Source organism: Photinus pyralis, unplaced genomic scaffold, assembly GCF_008802855.1.
Source record: "Photinus pyralis isolate 1611_PpyrPB1 unplaced genomic scaffold, Ppyr1.3 Ppyr1.4_unclustered_Scaffold649, whole genome shotgun sequence".
Classification (NCBI taxonomy): domain Eukaryota; kingdom Metazoa; phylum Arthropoda; class Insecta; order Coleoptera; family Lampyridae; genus Photinus; species Photinus pyralis.
The window spans coordinates 38714-59783 of NW_022171979.1; the positions used below are offsets into that span (position 1 = coordinate 38714).

At 36.5% G+C, this 21070-nt stretch overlaps 1 protein-coding gene across 1 annotated transcript in view; it reads left to right on the forward strand.

Annotated features, from left to right (window-relative positions):
* The window catches only part of LOC116182634, a 34935-nt gene extending 31643 nt beyond the window's left edge, over positions 1-3292 (forward strand). The window contains exon 3 of the mRNA XM_031503176.1: positions 3176-3292. Within this exon, the coding sequence (XP_031359036.1) occupies positions 3176-3292 (117 nt within the window). The remainder of the gene's footprint in view (positions 1-3175) is intronic.
* The last annotated feature ends 17778 nt before the right edge of the window (positions 3293-21070 follow it).

Below are 21070 nucleotides of genomic sequence, written 5' to 3' on the forward strand. Positions count from 1 at the left end.
TGTTTTGGTACCGGAAAGAATACAAACATAATTGACGTTAAAGAGTGTGCAATGCATTAGGGCCTAATCGTAGTCGGGCACTCTGCCTTTGGAATGCTCTTACGGGACGCGATTCAACATCTTCATCTAGAGGAAGGTCCAAAAGGATTTCTTTTAACGCATGGAAAAAAGTCCTGAAATACTTGCTACCACCCTTTGTATTCGGGTTTTTACATAGAAGTACGAGATTTATCACACTGTGTGTGCAATACCAAATTATACCAGTACACTGTACGAGCTATGTCTTATGGAACGGTATTTGTTTGGATGGGGAATACAATAAGATTAGTCTTTGAAAAATGTAAGGTGTGGGTATAGAACTGCGCAAATGCTGCTGATATGAATTTATGATGTACCAATAGTTAGTATTCCTTCGCATTAGAAATGTGTATTGCCTACTTTTCGACATGGGATCCGATCGGTGAGGTTTCCTTTTGAAATTAAGCTACACGTATACATTTAATATCAATTAAATATAGTATCTTAACAATGATATCCAATCGGTGATGACAATACTCTTTCAGTGAATACGCATTGCGTTGGTAAAAGTTCACATTCTGTTGTTCAGTTGTAATCTGTCACACGTAACATGTTTACTAGATCTTGCGTAAACATTTGAATTTTGGCGCCGGTGCTTCGCACCTGACGTAATGCGCAGTAGAAAACGCGTTTCAGAAAAATAATGAGCATACGGTTGTAAGGGGATAGTGCTTAAATGTATGTATTAATGATGTAAAATGTTTATGTGTAAATTAGAAAACGTGTTCTAAATATTTCTTGAAATTATTATGCGCCAAACTTACTCGATTTTTAATTTTTAGCGCATTTCCACAAAAATAAAAAAAAATGCGCTATTGTGGCCACCTTGTCCGTCCGGCTGTCCGTCCGTCCGTCCGTCCGTCCGTCCGTCCGCTCGTTTTGCGACGCTACTAGTTCTTTATCTTAAGAGCTATTGTTCTACTTTTTTTCGCTATTTGGTTCGTTATGGTGTCGAGTCTTGTACCAAGGAAGGAATTTTTTCTGTACCGCTTACAAAAAAAGTTATTGTAAAAAAAACAAAAAACCGTTTTTTACATGTTCCATAATTTTACACTTTTGCCGTTTATTAACGATCCTAGAGATCGTTTATAATTTTGCATTGCTATCTGTCGTCTGCCTGTTGGTCTGTCCGTCTGTTCCTTTGTCTGTCTGTCCATCTATCTGTCCGTGTGAACGATAACTTTGTTTAGAAATGTTCGATCCTTTTACATCTCCGTTAGTTATGAACTGAATTGCATGAAATTCAATATGGGCATAGCTTTAGCCATATAATACGCAACGCCAAAAGTTGACTCGAATCGATTCAAAATTCACAGTGCCCTTTTCACATCGACCATTTATAAACCGAATTGCAAAATTTTTTACTTATAAAAGCATTTGAATGAAATTTGATACATAGGCACTTGGAATAAAGGAAAATCAACTGCCAATTTCAAAATTTGGTTTTGCGCATGCGCAGTGCCAACTTTTTTTATTTATGGAAGAATTTAAATGAAATTTGATACATAGGCACTTGGAATAAAGGAAAATCAAACGCCAATTTCAAAATTTGGTTTTGCGCATGCGCAGTGCTAACTTTTTTATTTATGGAAGAATTTAAATGAAATTTGATACATAGGCACTTGGAATAAAGGAAAATCTAGCGCCAATTTCAAAATTTGTTTTGCGCATGCGCAGTGCCAACTTTTTTTATCTATGGAAGCATTTAAGTGAAATTTGATATTTAGGCGCTTGGAACAAAGGAAAATCTAACATTAGTTTCAAAATTTATGTTTGCGCATGCGCAGTTCCAACTTTCTTATTTAGAAAAGCATTGAAATGAAATTCTTCTCATAAACTGACATTGAAGTAGCACGACAAAAATGGATTGCCCATGTGCAACGCTATCTTTCATATTTGTGGCCGGATTTTTAAGATTTTATAGAAGTTGCATCTTACAAATGGGAAATGAATGCAAGTGGAAATGCGCTTTATGTAAATCGTTTACGATTACTTTTTAACTTGTTTTATTTTCGTTCGCATGCGATTTATTCAACTGATGAAAAATTTGATATTGTCGATTGGTATAGTGCCTGTAACAGTTTAAAGAGCCAAAGCAACAAATTCTAATTAATTAAGCCAGATCTTTATTTGTTTTATGGAGTTATTTTTGTGGCATAAAATTAGGCGCCCTTCAAAAAATATTTTGTTATTTCTGCTATACCCTCGCATCAAGAGTTCATTTCACGCCGTGTATCCTTCGATGCATTATTATTAACGAGCTCCTAAGCGAGTTCATGATTTTGGATTTTCTGTCCGTCCGTCCGTCTATGTACATGATAACTCAGGAACGGTTTCAAATTTTCAAATTCTGTTTTCAGTAATAGGGAGACAATGGTCAAGGGACTAACTAATTAAATTTTGGTCATTTGGACTTTCTGTTCGTCCGTATGTGTACATGATAACTTGCGAACGGTTCCGAAATTTCCAATTCTGTTTTCAGCATTATGTTTGTTTACCATCGCCCATAGAAGAACGGATTCAATTTTCAGTGACCTAGAAGCTCTTTTGCTATATTTGTTACAAGTTTATTCTCCATCATTCTTGTGTAATCTTTGGCTTACAAACAATTGAAACTGGTCAACCAATATTTGGTTAACAACGATGAACATCGTTTGATGTTGAAGGAATTCACTAGATCCATTCGAGAAAAAAACGGATTTTTATTTCAAATAAGAGAACATTCGAGTATCAGGATTCCAAGGCAATAAATGTAGAGAATAGCAAACGTAACAGGAATACGCGTTTCTCGTTTTATATTATTCGTATGTATTAAATAATACATTTAAAACGAACGACATAAAATTACTTTTTTTCTATTTATTTCCAAACAAAACGACCACCGATATTAACATCCCCGATGCCGTGCAAATACTATATTTTATGATTGCAGGGAAATTTAATTTTATTTACAATAGCGAACTAGGATTTGTATGGATTATAGTTTATAAATATAATTTGAATTGATTTGAAGAGATGACACTGAATAATTTGTAATTATTAATTACACCAATAAGGGTTGTAATCGATTGAGGTGATTAATTGCTTTTGTTGATAGTATTCCCATTCCGACATCGAAAGGTCAGGATTTGACATGGTTAATGACCACAGCCGTAATGCGGATAGCGACTTCGTCGAGGTTCGTGGATTTTCAAAACCGCAGACACTTTCATAGTCGATATCAGAACAACACGTAGAGTCGTTTGGGGTCATACAGGCATTAATCAGGGTAAACTTTGTTACATAAACAATTTAGACGCGACTTCCCGCATTATATTAAAGTATAATAAAAGCTTTGCAGAGGGTGGGGTAGGGTGCTAAGGGTCCCTGGTTCGAATCCGGGTTCAGGCATGGATCAACGAAGAAAACTGTAAAATCATTAGTTATTTGTACAACTAGAGAAGAAAGTGGACTTTTTCAACTCGAGTTAAAGTTTGACACGCGAGCGTAGCGAGTGTATTAATTGATCGAGAGTTGAAAACACTTTCTTCTCAAGGTTTACACATAATTTTTTCTAAAACTTCAATCAAAATTGAAAAATTATCGTATGCAATAATGACGTTTGACACATAGCAATCTAGCTGAAAAAATTGTAAATAAAAAGGTTAGTTGTATTTATGCATTTTGTCAAGTTTACTCGATAACTTTTCGTTGTCAAAGGTAAATGCATCTCTCAAGACATCCAGAACTGAGGCCTACGATAAGTATCGTAGCCCTCGCCAGAACCAATTAAGAAAACAATGCTCTGCACAAATTAAAAGACGCAGAAAGCACTGTATTAATATACAATATATTGGAAAATCCTCGGGAAAATCAACATTTCTAACTATCCTCTGTAAAATTCGAAAAAATAAATCCAAATTACTTGCTACCGTTACAGGTGTTATTTAAAGGATGAGATGTATAGTTAAAAAAAAATTGCGATATTTCATTTAATTAGTTTTAATGTACCTATCCACGCACATTTTTGCATATTTATTTAGCATTGCTAACACAATATGCAAACTTTTAGGATTCATTTTTTAAATGCTTCGAAGAAGCTGCAAAACGATGACTTCTACCACAGACAACATATACTAATGTTGTCTGTGCTTCTACATAATAATTACTGCAACAGATTGCAGGAACACTGACGACTGATTTCAGCAAAAAAGAATAATCCGAATTAACTAAGATTTTCTGAAGCATGAATTGATGGCGTACAATGGGGAACTGAAGTGCGGATAACAAGTATGTTTTACACTCGTATATGTGTTAAACCTGAACCTCTACGTGCAAATGAAAACTGTACATCAATTTCCAAGTTTTGTATCACATTTACTTGAAAGGAAAAATTAATTGTCACAAAACGAATATCAATGTTGTATAAGAAATGTAATTTATAAAAACATTCATTTGCGCCTAGAAGTATTTAGGTTTACGAATACTCTTCGGGATTCTACATGAAAAGCCATTATGGTAAAGGACGCAGCTGGACCGTACATTCTACAAGCTCTCATTCAATTAAATCCCGCTCTTGAAAATCCTCTTCCGTCGACACCACCCATCATTCTCACTTTATTGAAAAACCCAATTGCCGACCTCGCCCCCAGCGGCCCAGTCGGCTTGCAACAGTTCCGTTAGTTACATCTATTTTTCTCCTTCTTTAATCAGCGAATGAACTAATTTTTTTAATCAACAAATCTGGCGCCCGTTGTAAATATCACGACCCCTTTTTAAGCGAAACATAAAGGGCCCTAAGTACGCCGAGATGAAATAACGATATGTCTATCACCACACCATTTTCCCTACACTAATACGACGTGGCTCGTTTGACGCGACGCTCGAAAATGTCGATAACAGAAACGACATTGCCTGAAATTGCGAGATTCTCGAATACCTAACAAAAGTTGAATTGCGTATTTACGTTGTTTATTTCGCAATATATTTTGACGGCTTGTCCATGTACGAAAAATACGATATCTCGGAATTATAGATTTACGCCTACGGTGTTGGCGCTACACGTGTATCTACTCTACGTGGGAATTTAATTAAAACGAAGGAAACACTAGATTGCCATAGAAAAGATATGAAATATCAAACGGTAATACGCCACTAAGTTCAGTGTCTTTTGTGTGACAAAAATCATTAATTGCGTTTCCATGCTATTTTCCCTGGATATATTCGTTGAGAAAGTATTACGAGCGAGACAATTTTTCTTCCGGATATCAAAGAAACGGAATTTAAAGTAAAACAAAATTTATTGTTTCACATATCTACTGTAATGTTTCTGCAATAAAAAACACACCCTTTTGATAGCTCATCAAAAGATGGTAGTCGCAGGGTGCTAAATCGGAACTATAGAGCAGACGTTCCAATTCCCGACTGGTCGAACTTTTTGAGTCTTTTGCAATCTGTAATTGTCGTGAAGCAGTGTAGTCTTATCGGTAAATGTCCGAGAAATTTCATTATAAAGGCATCCGTTAATTGTGGTGCTCTTTTCTATGCGAAGCACGAGGGGTTGATCTCGATGGAAATTGTAATGATTTTTTTGTCGTTTGAAACTTCGCTGACGCTATTTGCGGATTTATCTTACAAGATTTAAGGCCGTTTTGCGGCATGTAGCAACAATTACGCATTCACTTTTACTTTGAATAATCATTTTTACACTTTTTCTTTTCTTACTTTTTATTGTTGATGTACGATTTACTTCATTTATTACCTACCGGATTGTGCTTTCGACGTCGATATTTCTGACTATTCTCTTTTCGCTCCCCAGATCAGAACAAAGATCTCTTAGTCTGCCTTGTTTCCCCTTTTTGGTATTTCTCCTCTCTCCAAGTCCAAGTCGTTTTTCCCAACGGGACCCAAAAAACTCTACGGAAATCCTCATTGTGTTAGCTTTTGGAAAGAAACTGGATCAGTTCTGACAGGCTGTTGCGAGTCCGTGGAAACGAAGGGACGAAAATTAGAAATTGCGAAAGGGAAGTGAAAGAATGCGTTAAAAACCGAGGAATCTCGAGAAAACCCAAGTTCGATCCTGAGTCTGTCTGAAGAAGAAAGAAGAAAAATCACTAAAAGCTTCCAGGAAACCAATACGCCATGAAATTTCTAAAAGAAAATTTAAATGAATATTTTTGGGCAATGAAAACTACTAGTCAAATGGTGGAGGAAAAATTCATCTTTAACGGGCCAATTAACATGGTGGGCTCCCACCGACTCAAAATTTCAGAATCCGAGCGACAGGTTATCACAAAAAAATATAAATCACTGAAAAAAACTGACTTCTAATTTTGCGCTAATTTTCTGTTGTCTAAAAGTCTGAGTCTTTTTTTAATTCTAAAAATCTGCGGTGCTAAAACAAAAATGTTATTATCGATGTTTGTAGTAAATTGAATTCTCTTACAGCCTGTCATCCATATTTAGAAAAAAGTAGTTTCGACATCAAAATTTCAACGAAAAGTTATACTGTTTTTTCGAAAAGTTACTCACTTTTTATTTCATGGTAATTAGGCTTAAAAGAAAGCTTAAACTTTCTACTTTTCAAATGCGACAAGATGACGATGGGATCTCATCCAGATTTAGCCCTGTGGTTTTTTACTGGGTGGGTGGAGATTCTTTGATCTCGTCAATCGAATGGTTAAGTCAAAAGTCAAAAATCAAAATCCTTTGGCAAACTATTATCAGACCTAAAACAAACTAGTTTCATTAAAATCGCGGACGATGAGGTTCAAAAGTGACTGATCTGACTTGAAATCCCCCATAAGTGTAATGAATATGGAAAATCCTGGGTAGTACTTGGAATTCCCAGGAATTCTCGGTTTGGAAATTCTGCTGTATGCGATTTTTGATCCATATGAACCCCTCAGCGAAGCCTCAATCGAATCCCAATCACAGAAAACCGTTGCATCGATTCTTGTTTGTGGATCCAAAGTGATTCATGCAGGTTTTATCGCCAGTGATAACTCTTAAAAAATATCAACATCTACTTTTGAAGAATCCAAATTTTCCTGACATACGTTATGAGGAGCCTGAGACACATTGTTCGTCCCCAAATCTTCGAGTAAAATTTTCAAAACTGTTGACTGTTCATTCTTCGATCTGTCAACACCATATTTTCAAATCTCTTTATTGTAACCTATGGGCTGTGTTCTTGCCTCGGGGCCTACCAGATTTTGAATCAGCTTGTATGGATTCTCGGTCCCATCGAAATTATTTGGACCAGAATTCTACGTGATAATATAATAGGGCATTCTCACCATATACGGCTAGCATTTGTTCGTGAAAGGGCCTGTATACTATACAGTCAAAAACTGTATAATGCTTTATGATCAGGTTTTACATCACCCATTTTTCAACATTTAAACCGCTACAAAAATTACAAAAATCAATTTTTACACCATTTACTCAGAACACGTATGCTGAATCATTATTGCGTTTTGTGAATTGTACAAGCTTAGGTGAATTGTGACTTCTGAATTTGCACGCATTGCCATTTGTAGGTGGAAACAACTGATGACTTACCAAAATTCAAAATATGCACAAAAATATTCCTATTGGCACAATTCACAGTTAACCGAGCCCGCGAAAAACTGAAACGTGCAAGCACCCAAGGCATGAATTAAACTGAAATTACGTTATCAGGAATGAGCGGTATGTTTATTACAATTACAGCGAACCGCAGATGTTTACTAACCGCACGATATGTCACCAATGTTTTTTAACAAGATTCGTTTTATCCAAACTGTCATTTGTGGTTATATGAGACAATTTTATTATTAACGCATGCACGCAGACATCCTCGCGTCAGAAGTAAATGTAAACATTCTTGTTATAATGCTCTTAATTTTATAGTGTGATGCAAATTTTAATCTAGTTGATTTGCGGTTTATTTTGAAGAGAACTATATATAAAAAATTGGCAGTTCACGTTTCACATCTGGATCGTAAAGATGGGCAGATAAAAAGTGACAGGAAACAAGTAAGTCTCCGAGACCCACACCAAGTAAAGTGTTTTTCATTGCACGAAAGATCGAAGCGCAGATAAACCAGTATCTGAAAAATCATAAGATTGAGGTGAGGTGACGAAAACGAGCGCTCGAAAATGTCATGATCTAAATCTGGATAGGTCGAACGGTTTACAACAATACATTATTCCATATTTTCAAATATTTTTCGCGAAATAAAATTGGGATTTTCCTAAAACGAAGGTGACGTTTCCCCAACAAACTGAATATCAATCAAAACAGTTTAAATGTGAATTGTTTTTGTCCATGATAAAATAAATGAGAATGCAAAATCTACACATCCACTTCATCTTTGCTTGGTGGTTGTAAAATTGATGAAGCGATAAATAACATTAAACATTAATAAACATTATAGGAGGAAATATACAGAAGTAGCTAAAAAGAAGATGAAGAAGAATGGTGTAACGGTAACTTTTAATTTGCATTGAAATTTTGTTCGACATTTTGTTGTGAAGATTTGGAACTTCTAAGAATAGACAATTTTGGGAATTACACACCGCCAAAATTTCACAGAGTATCGAAATTTAGTTAGTTGAATAAATAATATTTTTGGTGGAATTTCAAAGCACAAATTGACGCTCATCTTGACTGCATTGTTTAATTTAAATAGAGCATTGTTTCTTAATGGGTTTTGGAAACCTTTCGAGTCGAGATCGAGATTTATATCATATTTCGTCTATTTAATTAGTGTTATTCGGTTACAATTACAAGTTACTATTAGATCCTAAAAAAATAAGCCAACTGATTTTCAATGGGAAAGAACAAACCTCTTTTTTCTGGGATTTTTGTAAATATAACGATTCCTATGGTAGCCCAGTAAAATTCCACAAATAAAGGTCAATTCAAGAAAAAAAATCGCGACGTTTTGAAAATTGGTACAGTTGTGAGCTCGAGGAAGGGGACCCTTTATAAGGACCCTTGTTTAGTTTTTCTCATTGGTCATTGGTAGCGAAAAATTCTTGAGATAAAACTTAAAGCTAACAACATTTACTACAGAAATGGTTTTATGCTCTTTTTATGTAAGACTACTACTTTCGGAGTTATAAAGTACAAACATTTCCAAAAATTGTGATTTATTTGCATTCTAATTGTCATATTTCTGATATAATATTAAGGCTGCCTGTCACCAACGATTGTTAAAAATTAACTGGGAACAATAACAAAGCTAAACATTGTCGCCATTGCAATAACAACCAGTTTGTTTTAACAAAAGGTGGTAAGGGTCGTTTCATATCTGACGGAAAATACGTCGCGTATCTTCGGTCAAGTACGTACGCCCGACGCATCTTTTGAATGATTGTGCGGTGTGCAATTATTGAAAAAGTAGCATCAAATGAAAATGTAGCTGTCATAGGCGAAGACGTAAATTTGCTGGTCTTATTGATAGCTGGGAGTTTTCTAAATTGCCCCACTGATATAGGTGACAACTGCCGCGGGGGCTTTGCTACTATTTATTGATTGACAATTGACTTTGTTTTGATTAAAAATGAACACTACAATTAGGAAACCGTCACACAAAAATATAACATTGAAATAAATTGCTCTGGTAACTAGTTCAGTCGGTTCGATTTTTATTTTTACCTGTTTACGTTGATTCGCTCCACACACATTCCACAGCTGAAATATTTACTAAAAATTGGAATCCTAGTAATTTGCACTGCCCAATTGAATATCAACGACAGAAATAATTGACTTTTGGTATATAGAACGAAAAACTGACACGAAAAATATTGGGATCATAAGTATGCATCTCCTTAGACACAGTAATACAGAGTGGCCCAACGAGAAGTATACAGAGGGCTTTTAGGGTATTAAATTTAGAAATTTCGAAAAATCCTCGAACACGTCAATTTTGTATTCGAGGGGGACAACTTTTGGAATACAAATCACGAACCCAAGTCTTCACCCCTCTACGTAGGGAGCTTTACCCCTAAAATTTTAAATGGAATCCTATGGCAAATGGCACATTATTTGAAAGCCAATTTAATCGTGATTACTAATCTCCTTTGCTTTTTAAATTCTATTGATTCGTTTCGGAGATAAAGATTTGCTTCAAAACGCTGCCGTACATGTTGCAAGATTTCAGGGGTTATCGCTTGAAATTGTTGAGTTATAGCATAGTGTATTCTATTCTTACACTATGGTTATACGTGCTCGCAACCCTTGTAATGTTCCGGGTGGAGTAGCATAAACTTTATTCTTTAAATATCCCCACAAGAACTCAACGACAAGAAGTAATCTAAAGGACAAATCAGGGGAAAAAAACCATTTCAAATGCGAATATCTCCGAAACGAATCAATAGAATTTAAAAAGCAAAGGAGATTAGTAATCACGATTAAATTGGCTTTCAAATAATGTGCCATTTGCCATAGGATTCCATTTAAAATTTTAGGGGTAAAGCTCCCTACGTAGAGGGGTGAAGACTTGGGTTCGTGATTTGTATTCCAAAAGTTGTCCCCCTCGAATACAAAATTGACGTGTTCGAGGATTTTTCGAAATTTCTAAATTTAATACCCTAAAAGCCCTCTGTATACTCTCTGTATTTTATGAAATGACTTAAACCTAAAATTCCTACCTAGCCCGGACATGAGTAATTGCTTCCTAAGGGGAAATGGACATCTCTTTCTTAAATTTAAATTGTTCAATACCCTGTACTGCAAAAGTAGTTTGTTTCAGTTTATGTTGACACAATAAATAGTAGAAATCTTCTAAGTTCGATTCCCTTACCATGAATTTTATTTGCAAAATACCTCTGTCTACTTCTACATATATTTTAGACGGGAGTAAAATCATCTCGAATATGCATTACTTTGCCTACATCCCCTCTTTTTTTCGCATCATATTACCGACTATTCTTGCCAACGTCACATGTCTACGACATAAGTTTTCAATTCGCGAAAAGAGCAAAAAGAGAAACTTTTGCGTTTTAGGTTTTCCCTCACTGGGAGTGCTACTTCATCGAATTAGTCAAGCAAAACGCAATAAACGACAACCACAATGCTGAAATATTTATTACGCTGAGAACTGAAATTAATTCCTCGGTTTATAACCAATTTGAACTAGTTAAGCGAATGTTTCATTCGTCGACATAAAACCGATGCGCTTTAAAAACGCGTTTCAAAAGGAACACCTTCCATTTTCATTTCAGAGCGTTTTAGATTAAAATCTTTCTCTTTATACCTAATGCTCTGTTAAATGCAAAAGTGTGGATTATTTACAAGAGCGTGTTTGTTTCGTTATTAATCTAGCAACCTCCGATTTCTCTTTAGTTTGAGCAATTAATTAAAAGACCCTTTGTTTTGGTCTCCTGTTTTTGGCGTATCAATCTAGTGTGTGCAGCGGTCTGGATTTAACGACACTCTCGCGTTCTTCCAAATTACGCCACACAAACACAGCGTTTATTTCTAAATGCTAATATTATATCAGGCAAGTAGAATATAAACAAAAATTGCACGTAATAACAATTTCTGTGAAAGTGGAATACTGAGCGAACCTCTGTGGGGTCGCCTGTTGAAAACTAGAACTCTGAGCTAGCGAGCGGTAATGCGCTTATTTGTTCCTTCCACTCTTCCAGTCCACAGACAATCAAAAGGATGGTATTTATCTAATAACGTTTTCGAGCTTCAGGGTCAGTTCTCACGGTTAAGTTTATCTGGCGGTACAGTTCCACAGTTATCCAAAATCCAAGTTGGGTTTTTTTACCGTAAGGAAGCATTCGTTAAGTGACCGTAGTTGCTGCCAAATCTACGGTCTCATTTTCACACAGCGCGTTGTGCATTTTCACGTTACAACCATCCACTGGGTGGATCCCAACGATAGAAATTAAGCCAACAGCGAGCTATCATCTCCATCAAACTACCGTGCATCGTGACGTTGCATAAGGAATTTTCGCAGAATTTTCAAGAAAAAATCAAGAAAGTTGAAAATATCGACGTGTAACACCGGCGGAGATTCTATAGCCGGTCCGTGTAGGGCGCAGCTGGAGGGCCAATTTCAATTATAAATTGAAGAAACGGTCTCAGCTGTTACTCTACTGCGAAACATTACACACAAGTAAACACAAGTAGGCGTTGGCACGGTGATACCGGCCCAGGGAGACCGTGAACACGGCAAGTGATGAATTAGAGCCAATCAGTCTCTGCCGCTTGTAGAAGGGTAGTGGATGACTTTTGGTGAGACAAAAGAGCCGAGTTCTCTCTAATGCGAAGTTGTGGCCGTACCCTTTCGGGTTGCACAACACCCAGTTAACCCCTCCCCCGCCCCTCCACAAAATCCACCACATCGTTTGGCATATGACTGATTAACGAAGTCGTCCGGAGATTAAAATAGGATAAACACTAGTGACACAATATTATGATAGTTCAGAGGACACTGCAAATGCAAAAATACGGGAAATTCCATGTATCGAGCCAGGAAGTATCGCGTTGAGGAGAAATCTTTTATGAAATGAATGGAGATGAGAATGAATGGACTATTAAATAATAAATCTACACAATGGAATACCGAACCTCCCTTAACTCATGAAAATCAATAGCGACCTTCGATTTACTTTCCACACGTTTCAAAGACAGAGGTTATACACACGTACCGATGTACATAAAATTAACCTGTACAAGTGTGCTGAATGATGAATTACCCTAAACTAAACCCCCTCCCCAAAAGCTAAAATTCCTCGAATGGCGAATGCTTTCGAAGTACCCCTTCACCCTAATTACAATAAAAATAACGCTTTACGATTTTTAATATGAATAGGAACTAAAGTATTCCGACGTATAAACAGTCATTGAAAGTTCATCGGAACGAAATGATTTATCTGACCTATCGTTAATAGTTTTGTTTATATGCATAATAAGGTTTGTAGAATTCGTTAATTGAATGTAATTAATAAACTCACCAACTGTAAAACCGAGCCAGACTACGATGTGGCTGCTTACCTGAAATAAAAACAAAAAATCATTATAACAAGGATTAATTATATATCACCCTATAGATCAAAAATTGCCCTTTCCTTTCCGGTTGTTACTACGGCAACGCCGCATTATTTTCATGCAGCTTCTCGCCCGCAACCACAAAGAATCAGGTTTCCACGTAATATAGGGGTTGCAAATCTCAAGGTAGTAATAATTGCAAATGGGGGTTCGCTATACTGTATAGTTTTCAATTTCACTTTGCCAGTCCTGCTACGTATACCGTGGGGAAAGAAATGCCTATGTAAGTGTGGGTAAAGATATAAAATTAAATAACCGCAATAACCAGTTGTTCCTAGAGCCGTTGAATACCATTTGGAAATTCGGATGCTATCCCGGAATAGGGGGATTTTCATTTCGTTTAAGAGGAGTTTAATTAACTCTATAACAGAACGGTAGAATCAAACTAACCGGGGATTGTACCGTTCAATAACAATTTCAGTCGGCGAATGCAGTAATATGTAAATTTCGATGCGGTCTGAACTTTTCTTTTTGTTGGCTAAGTGAATTTATCACCCAAAGACTGATCATTAGACTCATCCCCTAAATAGTGATTTTCGAAGTTTCAAGCTTAAACGATTAGGATTAACTACAAAATCAGCATAGCAGAAAACTACAAGTATTTAAAGGCTTAAATAAATTGGGGATAATTACCTACTGAGGATGGTTTGTCAAGGAGGTGCGGAATTCAACAGATGCTCATGAGGAAACTTTGTTGTTTCCGCTCGTCTTGACAAATTGTGTTCGAATTGGTCCAAGTGCGTTGTTAGAGTTTAATGGAGTTCTTACAAAGTTACAATTAATCACTATCCCGTTCCCGAAGTATTACCGCACTATACTGCACTGTAGTTTATGTTATTGCAGTAATTGCAATATGCTGTTTTGTTATCAGGCGCAGGTTTCACAATATCAAGATAAATCGAGTTTTAATGACCCTTACGCCCACACTTTTATGGAAACGTTATTAGGAAAACGTACTATTTCATTTCGCTTTAATTAAACAACCTCTGACAACATCCGAACAAAAACAAGAGAAAACCCTCTGGATATTTTTGTCTTTTTAGTCGATTTTCATTTAAGACAAATTTCCTGCATTCCTGCAGATTAGTAGGTATTCTAAAATATCTTTGCTTTTCCTTTTGGCGCAGAACACAGGAAGTAAAACACTAATAGAGGATAACGTAATGTGCGATTCTCAGATAAAATATAACGCTTGGAACATTTGAATAAATACTGTTTTAGTGTACACGTTTACGAAGGGTGAGCTTTTTGGTCTACACATAGATAAATAGCAAGACATCAGCCCCTTCTTTGTTTTCATTTTCAAACCGTTCAAGTAATGTGCAATGGGAACAATTGCTAGATGCAGACAGGCGAGACAGGCCATCGGACGAACGGACGGACGGAATTCACTCAGGTATTAGCGGTATTTTTTTAAGAAAATAAAATCTGTCACTCTTAATTTCATAGTCTACCCCGTCTATACTTCACTAGTTCGAAAATTGAATAGGTAGCAAAAAGGTTGTAATATGGTTACAAAATACAAATTGCGTCCATGACGTATAAACTATGACTGTGGTGTGAAAAATTAGGCTGCACTTCATTATTATACCCTATCTATACGTTAAATTCGCCGCAAAAATTGTAATTATTTCCATTTTCTATGTCCTTTATCTCCGCTAGTTACTTCTACAGATTGTACATTATTCACCTCGTTTACGGTTACTCTTTGGCACCTTTAGTCACGAAAAGTCTGGGTTAACACGGGATTATTTTTGTACCGAGTATTAACGCAATTGATTGGATTCATAGTGGCTGTGTTTATACCCTGATTAGAAAGTATCAAAGGGATTAACCAATTAGGTTGTTTAACCAGGATCAGGAATAAATCCGGATACAAAAAGGTGATGACTTTCCGAAGGGAAGATGTGGTATCTTCAGCACACGGCCACCTGTAGAAAGCATTACCGGTTGGCATAGAGGTCGAAATTCCAACCCGGAAAACCTTCGCCATGCCCCACCTCTACTATGCGTTAGTAGCAAGTTGTGACAATCTTCTGCAGCCATGATCTTCGAAGGGCAAGTATCTACCTGTGTGTGCCAAATCTGCGAAAAGGAATTTAAGGAACTGTATAGTTTTTATTCCTCGCGAAGTTAGTTACGAGAGCATTCATTTAGGTTGTTCGGTATCGTTTGATTATTTTACAATTATGAAACGATTTATAACAACTCACAAATAACTTATTTGACATTATAAAAACGTATAAGTTGCAAAGAATTAGTACCTTCGTATCTTGCTAATTACTGACATTAGTTGGATATACGCGTTTTCGATTCTCCTACGAATTTATTGTTTAATGACTTTACTTCATTGTCGAACGTTTGTGCTTTCCTTTACCCTTTTCATCTGCATCACCCCATTTACTAACGTGTATTTCTTCGAGTGAGATAATAAATAAATATTGTTTTATATTCCTTTCCATTATTCCTAGAGCCAATAATTTCGATAAGAGCTAGCGGAGATAGCCTAAATACAAGAATTGTGTAAACAAATATAGCAAACGAGACTCGAAAAAAGAAACCTTAACTAATGTGCGATTTTTCAAAAGTCATAAAGAGATGCCTTTTATCGTTTTTGAGAGCACTAAAAAGGTCTTTACGAAGTTTTAGCAGACGTCTGAGAGGATTATCTTTAAAAATATTTAAGCTTTCATGAGTCACTATAAGTTTTTCTGCAAGAGATTCAATTATTGCTGCAATCTTTTGGTAGCTCATTTGAGAGTATTAAGGAGATTTTAATGCGAAACCTTGAACTTCTTTAAAAACCCTTTACAAATTATAAGGGTACTCGATCGCGTTTAAAGGTCTTTAGAGACTTTTAGAATTATCAACGATTTTGACGTTAATAAAAGCATTCTATGGTCTTTACAAACCTTGAAGTCTCCATACCCAATAGATTTTCAAAAGCTTTGGGAGCTTTAAAATTGTGCACGTGTCTTCTGACCAAGTCTTCCTTTTTCGGATGCAATATGCGTTCGTTCATGCTACGGTATGGGCCCGTAAACTTGGAGCGGCAGTTTCCCGCGTCCTTTCTCCATAAAATGGTCTTCTGCTGTGGTACCTGGTATTAGACGGGCTCCTTCGTACTCTGAACGAAGACGGAGCGTGTAGCCGTGTACACAGGAATACGCGGACGATCTCGCAATAGTCATAACTGGACAGTTTCCAAACGCTGCTCTCGCAGAGGACTCTTGGACAGGTGGAGAGGTGATGCAGTAGCCAATGGTCTCTCTGTAAACCCGGAAAATACCGAGATTGTTCCATATACGAATAGGAGAGCGGACCTTGATGGGTTCACCGAGTCTGACTAGGTCAGTGAAATATTTGGGTGTCATCGTGCTTTCGCCAGCGATGCACTTGCATAGTGGCCTGTCATGCGCAGGGAAACCTATAGGAAGCAGCTAGAAAAAGTTCAGATATTCGCTTGTTTGGGAGTATCTGAAGCCGATTTTGGCCATGAAGGCACTTCTGGGACTAGAGCCTTTACACTTAGCTGTGAAGGCAGAGGCTCGGAAAGTTTCCATAGGCTAAACTATTGGAACGAGTGGAAGGATCAGGGCAGCCTTGGGCACGGCCGGATCTCCTCACAAGAAGGGATGTGATCCGGGCTGTGTTACTAAGACCGAAGAGTTATAACGTCACTCTCCTGAACAGGGAGCAGTGAGTAAACTCACATTGCCCGTTCCTCAAACCTGAGGGTCTCGTGTGGTTTGTACACGGGTCTCTAACGGAAAGGGGAACGAACATGGGTATACAAGGTCAAGGCCAAAGGCGACCACTTACGCGATATCATATTCAAAAAGTAAGGTAAACAAAACTGTTTGACCCGAATTAAATGATTTTTCTCTTGAACAGCAAAAAAATGTGTTTTTTAATGTTTTTTTTTAAAGAAAATGAGTTCATCTAATATGGCCAACCAGTTATATGGTGATCGACCGAGAGAGAATGATAAAACCTTAGTAACACTCGATACACTCGGCTGTCATTTTTCACTTTTATTTTGTAAACTGGGGAGCTATATAAGAAACCGCCTGGAACCGAAAAGAGGTTAGTTACGTTTGAACAAGCCCTTTTCTCGAATCTGCGCCAGTTTCCGCTAGAAGTTGGTACACTGAATCCAAAAATGAGCTTCATATGCCAGATGTTAAGAACCGCCTCCAAAATGCAAGATCGATTTGAGTGGTACCTTGTTTAGACATGAAGGATAGGTACTGTATTTGCAAAATATGGCTCAAGTTGCTATTAGTCCAGTCAAATTAGACGTAAAAATGCTAAAAGGTTACAAAAGGTCCGGTAGAAGAGTTTATTTTTCAAACTTGTTTAAATAGTAAAGAGAGAGAAAAATCCAAGTTTGCCAATGCGACTGACGTCAGGAGAAATTGTGGTCAAAAATCTGCAAAAATTTCTGACTTTTCGGTTTTTTTAAAATAATTCTCCAACGGCAATCATCCATTATTAAAAACTGTAGTGTATAAAAGTGCCTTCAATTTGATATTTTATTTGGCCCCCTAACATGTATAGTTTAGGACATACACTAATTTAAAGTTTCGTGTTTATAGTAATTTTGAAAAATAGCGCATTTTTTAAGAATTAAAAAGAAATGTGGGACCACTAACTTTTCTCAAATTTTGGTTGTACGTGAATCTAGTGATCTCATGTCAAAATTTTGAAAATGGTGAGGGTGAGGGGGTTAATACACGTTCTATCCTTCATGGTACTCTAACGAAAGGTCTAATCGAAATGAATTGGTTTCTACAAACTATATATAACCTCCCTGCGCGACTCCGTTTCGACATCACTGGGTGACCGGCGGGGTGGGAGTATTATCTTCCACGGTATTCTAATTAAAAGAGAAAAAAGTAGTAACTGTTTTATACCAGCTCCCGCCTTTTTTTTCTAACCTCTTATCAAAAAAAGGAGGGACTTGTTTTATCCTCCATGGTACTCTAATGAATGGACTCAATGAAAGGAATTACCTTTTACCAATCATAGTCTTCCTTCTCGACCCATTATCGTGATCGCTTATAATTACTTATATCTCAAGAACGGATTGTCTGTAAAGGGTACTCACAAAAGGCGATTGGGACGTCTGGAAGAAATATATCTTTTGGTGATGGCATAATTTACACACCAAGGCAAAATGAATCCTCTGAACGAGACATACCTATCTATTGCTGAAGTCCAACCGAATATGTTGAAAACGAAGTGTCATAAGAGGGCACTCATAAAGTGCAAGTGGAAGTGGAAGTTATCTGCATAAGAGTTGTGGACAATTTTACTTGTTTGCGTTGGTAGACTTAAAGTTAATGTCTAATGTCATAAACCTGAGCTAATTTAGTTTGTAAAATGGCCTTTATAAAAAAGTTTTTATTTAATTTTTGAAAAAAATAGACTTCAGCAAAAATTTAAGATTAAATAAACAAATTTAGATATTTATTTCTATATGTATAATATCTAATCTATTTGTGTAAATTTATTTTCAAGTCCAGCAACGTAAAAGATGGTTTATTTTCAAAAACTACTATAAACACGAAACTTTAAATTAGTGTATCTCCTAAACTAGGTATACATGTTAGGGGGCCAAATAAAATATCAAATTAAAGGTACTTTTATACACTACAGTTTTTAATAATGGGTGATTTTACCTAAGTATTGCCGTTGGCGGGTTCTTTACCATTTAAACAAGTGGGAAAAATAAAATTTTCTACCGGACCTTTTGTAATCAGAAAGTACAAATTGACTGGACTATATCTAAAAAATGAAGGGGGGGGGGGCTGTCCTATTTTGTAGACCTTTTTTGAATTTTTAGCACCAAAAAGCTGTTTCTAGTTCAAAACCGAGTACATTTTTGTATCCTCCGATTTCCTAGATGGACTCATATTCAAGGCGATTTTGCGAAGATTTTGGGACTGTCGATTTTTTCCGGAAGTCCTAAAACATCTTACCAATCATTATAAAAAATGTCATCTTTTCAAGCAGTCCTACACACATTCTGAAAAAAATCTTTATAAAAAAAGCATAACATTTCCCATTAGATCATTCAGTAAAAATTTGAAATATTTTGATTTCTGCGCTACGATTATTTAGGCCATAAAATAATAAGCTTTCTAAGAAACTCATCGCCGAGAGAATTTTTTTTCAAAACAACCACCCTTGCCAGATTTGGCATCATTCTAATAGTAAACTTAAAAATATATATATGACAAAATAATGACAATAAACATACTTGTGGTACTGAAAATGGAAGGGTTCAAATTTACGACTCATTTTGGCAGGTGTGCAACCAGTAATAAGCTCGGCGTATTTCAATTAAACGGGTTTAATTTTTTAAATCTGATTTACTAAAAATGTACTGTGGCTAGCACATATACCACCTCTACCCCACTCTTGCGCATGCGCGATTCTACCCAAAAGTTTTTCAGCTCTTCCTTTTATGTCTAAGAATATGTGTACCAAATTTGGTTCAATGTGGTTCAGCCGTTTAGCTGGAAATGAGCGTACAGACAGACAGACCGACATAATCCAGATTTTGTTTGATTCTGATCCCTGGTGCTTCAAAACGTGCTTTTCCGTAAAAAATGTGGCGGGGGGTCATTTTTTACCCAATGCAATGCCTCCATTTACTAACGTGCGGGTCGTAGAAAAACGAACCCATTTATTTGGAAGCTTTACAAAACATAAGATAAACTCGACAAAAAGTGAATAGAAAAGCATTGGTACAATTGAACGTATTTCGGAATTTCGCATAGGTACATCTTTGCAGCGGTCAGATTTTGCGTATAAAATAGTCAAAATATTATCCTGCGTGTTTACTGGGAAAAGTTCTCGTTTTGATCCATCAGAACTCGGATGCCCATCTGGGAGTACTATAGAATGTTAGAGAATAAAAAAACTTTAATCACAGGAGCATACGCTACGTGTAATGTAGGGGGCACATTTCACACCCTCGTCTATTAGATTAGCCGAGCTCTACATAATCCAATTAAGTTGATAAAATTTTCATTGCACATACTATATTCGTGGGACTATTTCCGCATTTACCAAACTATTATATTGGAAATCGTATAGGATACTACAGCTGACACTAATTCGCCTAGCAAGCATGAAACCGTGTGATGTACTTCTCTATTTAATTCTTGTTGTGGTAACGTTTTATTAGGCGCCGTTTTGTCTGGCGCACAGTGGTTTCGTTCGAGAAAATTTTATCGTAAAATCGATTATTTGTAATGTGATGCATCGTACCTTCTACCTGTAGAATTCAAAATAATATTTCCCGCCAAAATTCTGGATAACGTTTTCAATTTTACAGATGGTTAATTTATTTAAAGCAAAATGTGAAGGGGAATAACCCGTTGCATGTAATTATTATTCCCCCCGCCCGATCAATGATTCTTCACTTCCATATTTTCACAAAATTTGTTTTAAAGACGCTACTACTTACGATGCGACAAGGGAGCAGTAAATACAGCCATAATTATTACGTTAACAGGATTGAGGTTATTGAAAGTGATTTTCAGATAGGGGGCTATTATCTTAAATATTAAATACATTGAACCCATTCCCTAGTTCACTTCCGTTTATTAGATTATAAACGCAATTTCGTACTAGCATAGCTAAAATGGATTGGTATACCATATTGGAGAATACAATTTCCAAATTTAATTTCATTTCGAGTTGTGTAAAAAATGCTTGCGCATTAATTACGGTTTTAATACAATTGCTATTGCAGACAGAAGTTAGTTCGAAACTAGTTAAAACGGATTGTTTTGTGTATAAGTGCTAAAGTTCCAAAGCGAAAACTGCACTTAGTGTTCACGTATGCGTCTGGTGTTCGGTTGATGTATTGTTCCATTTTTAAACGTGTTGTACGATGTAGACTGGGTTCAAAGAGAATCTTTTTTAAAACACGTTTTTATTGGT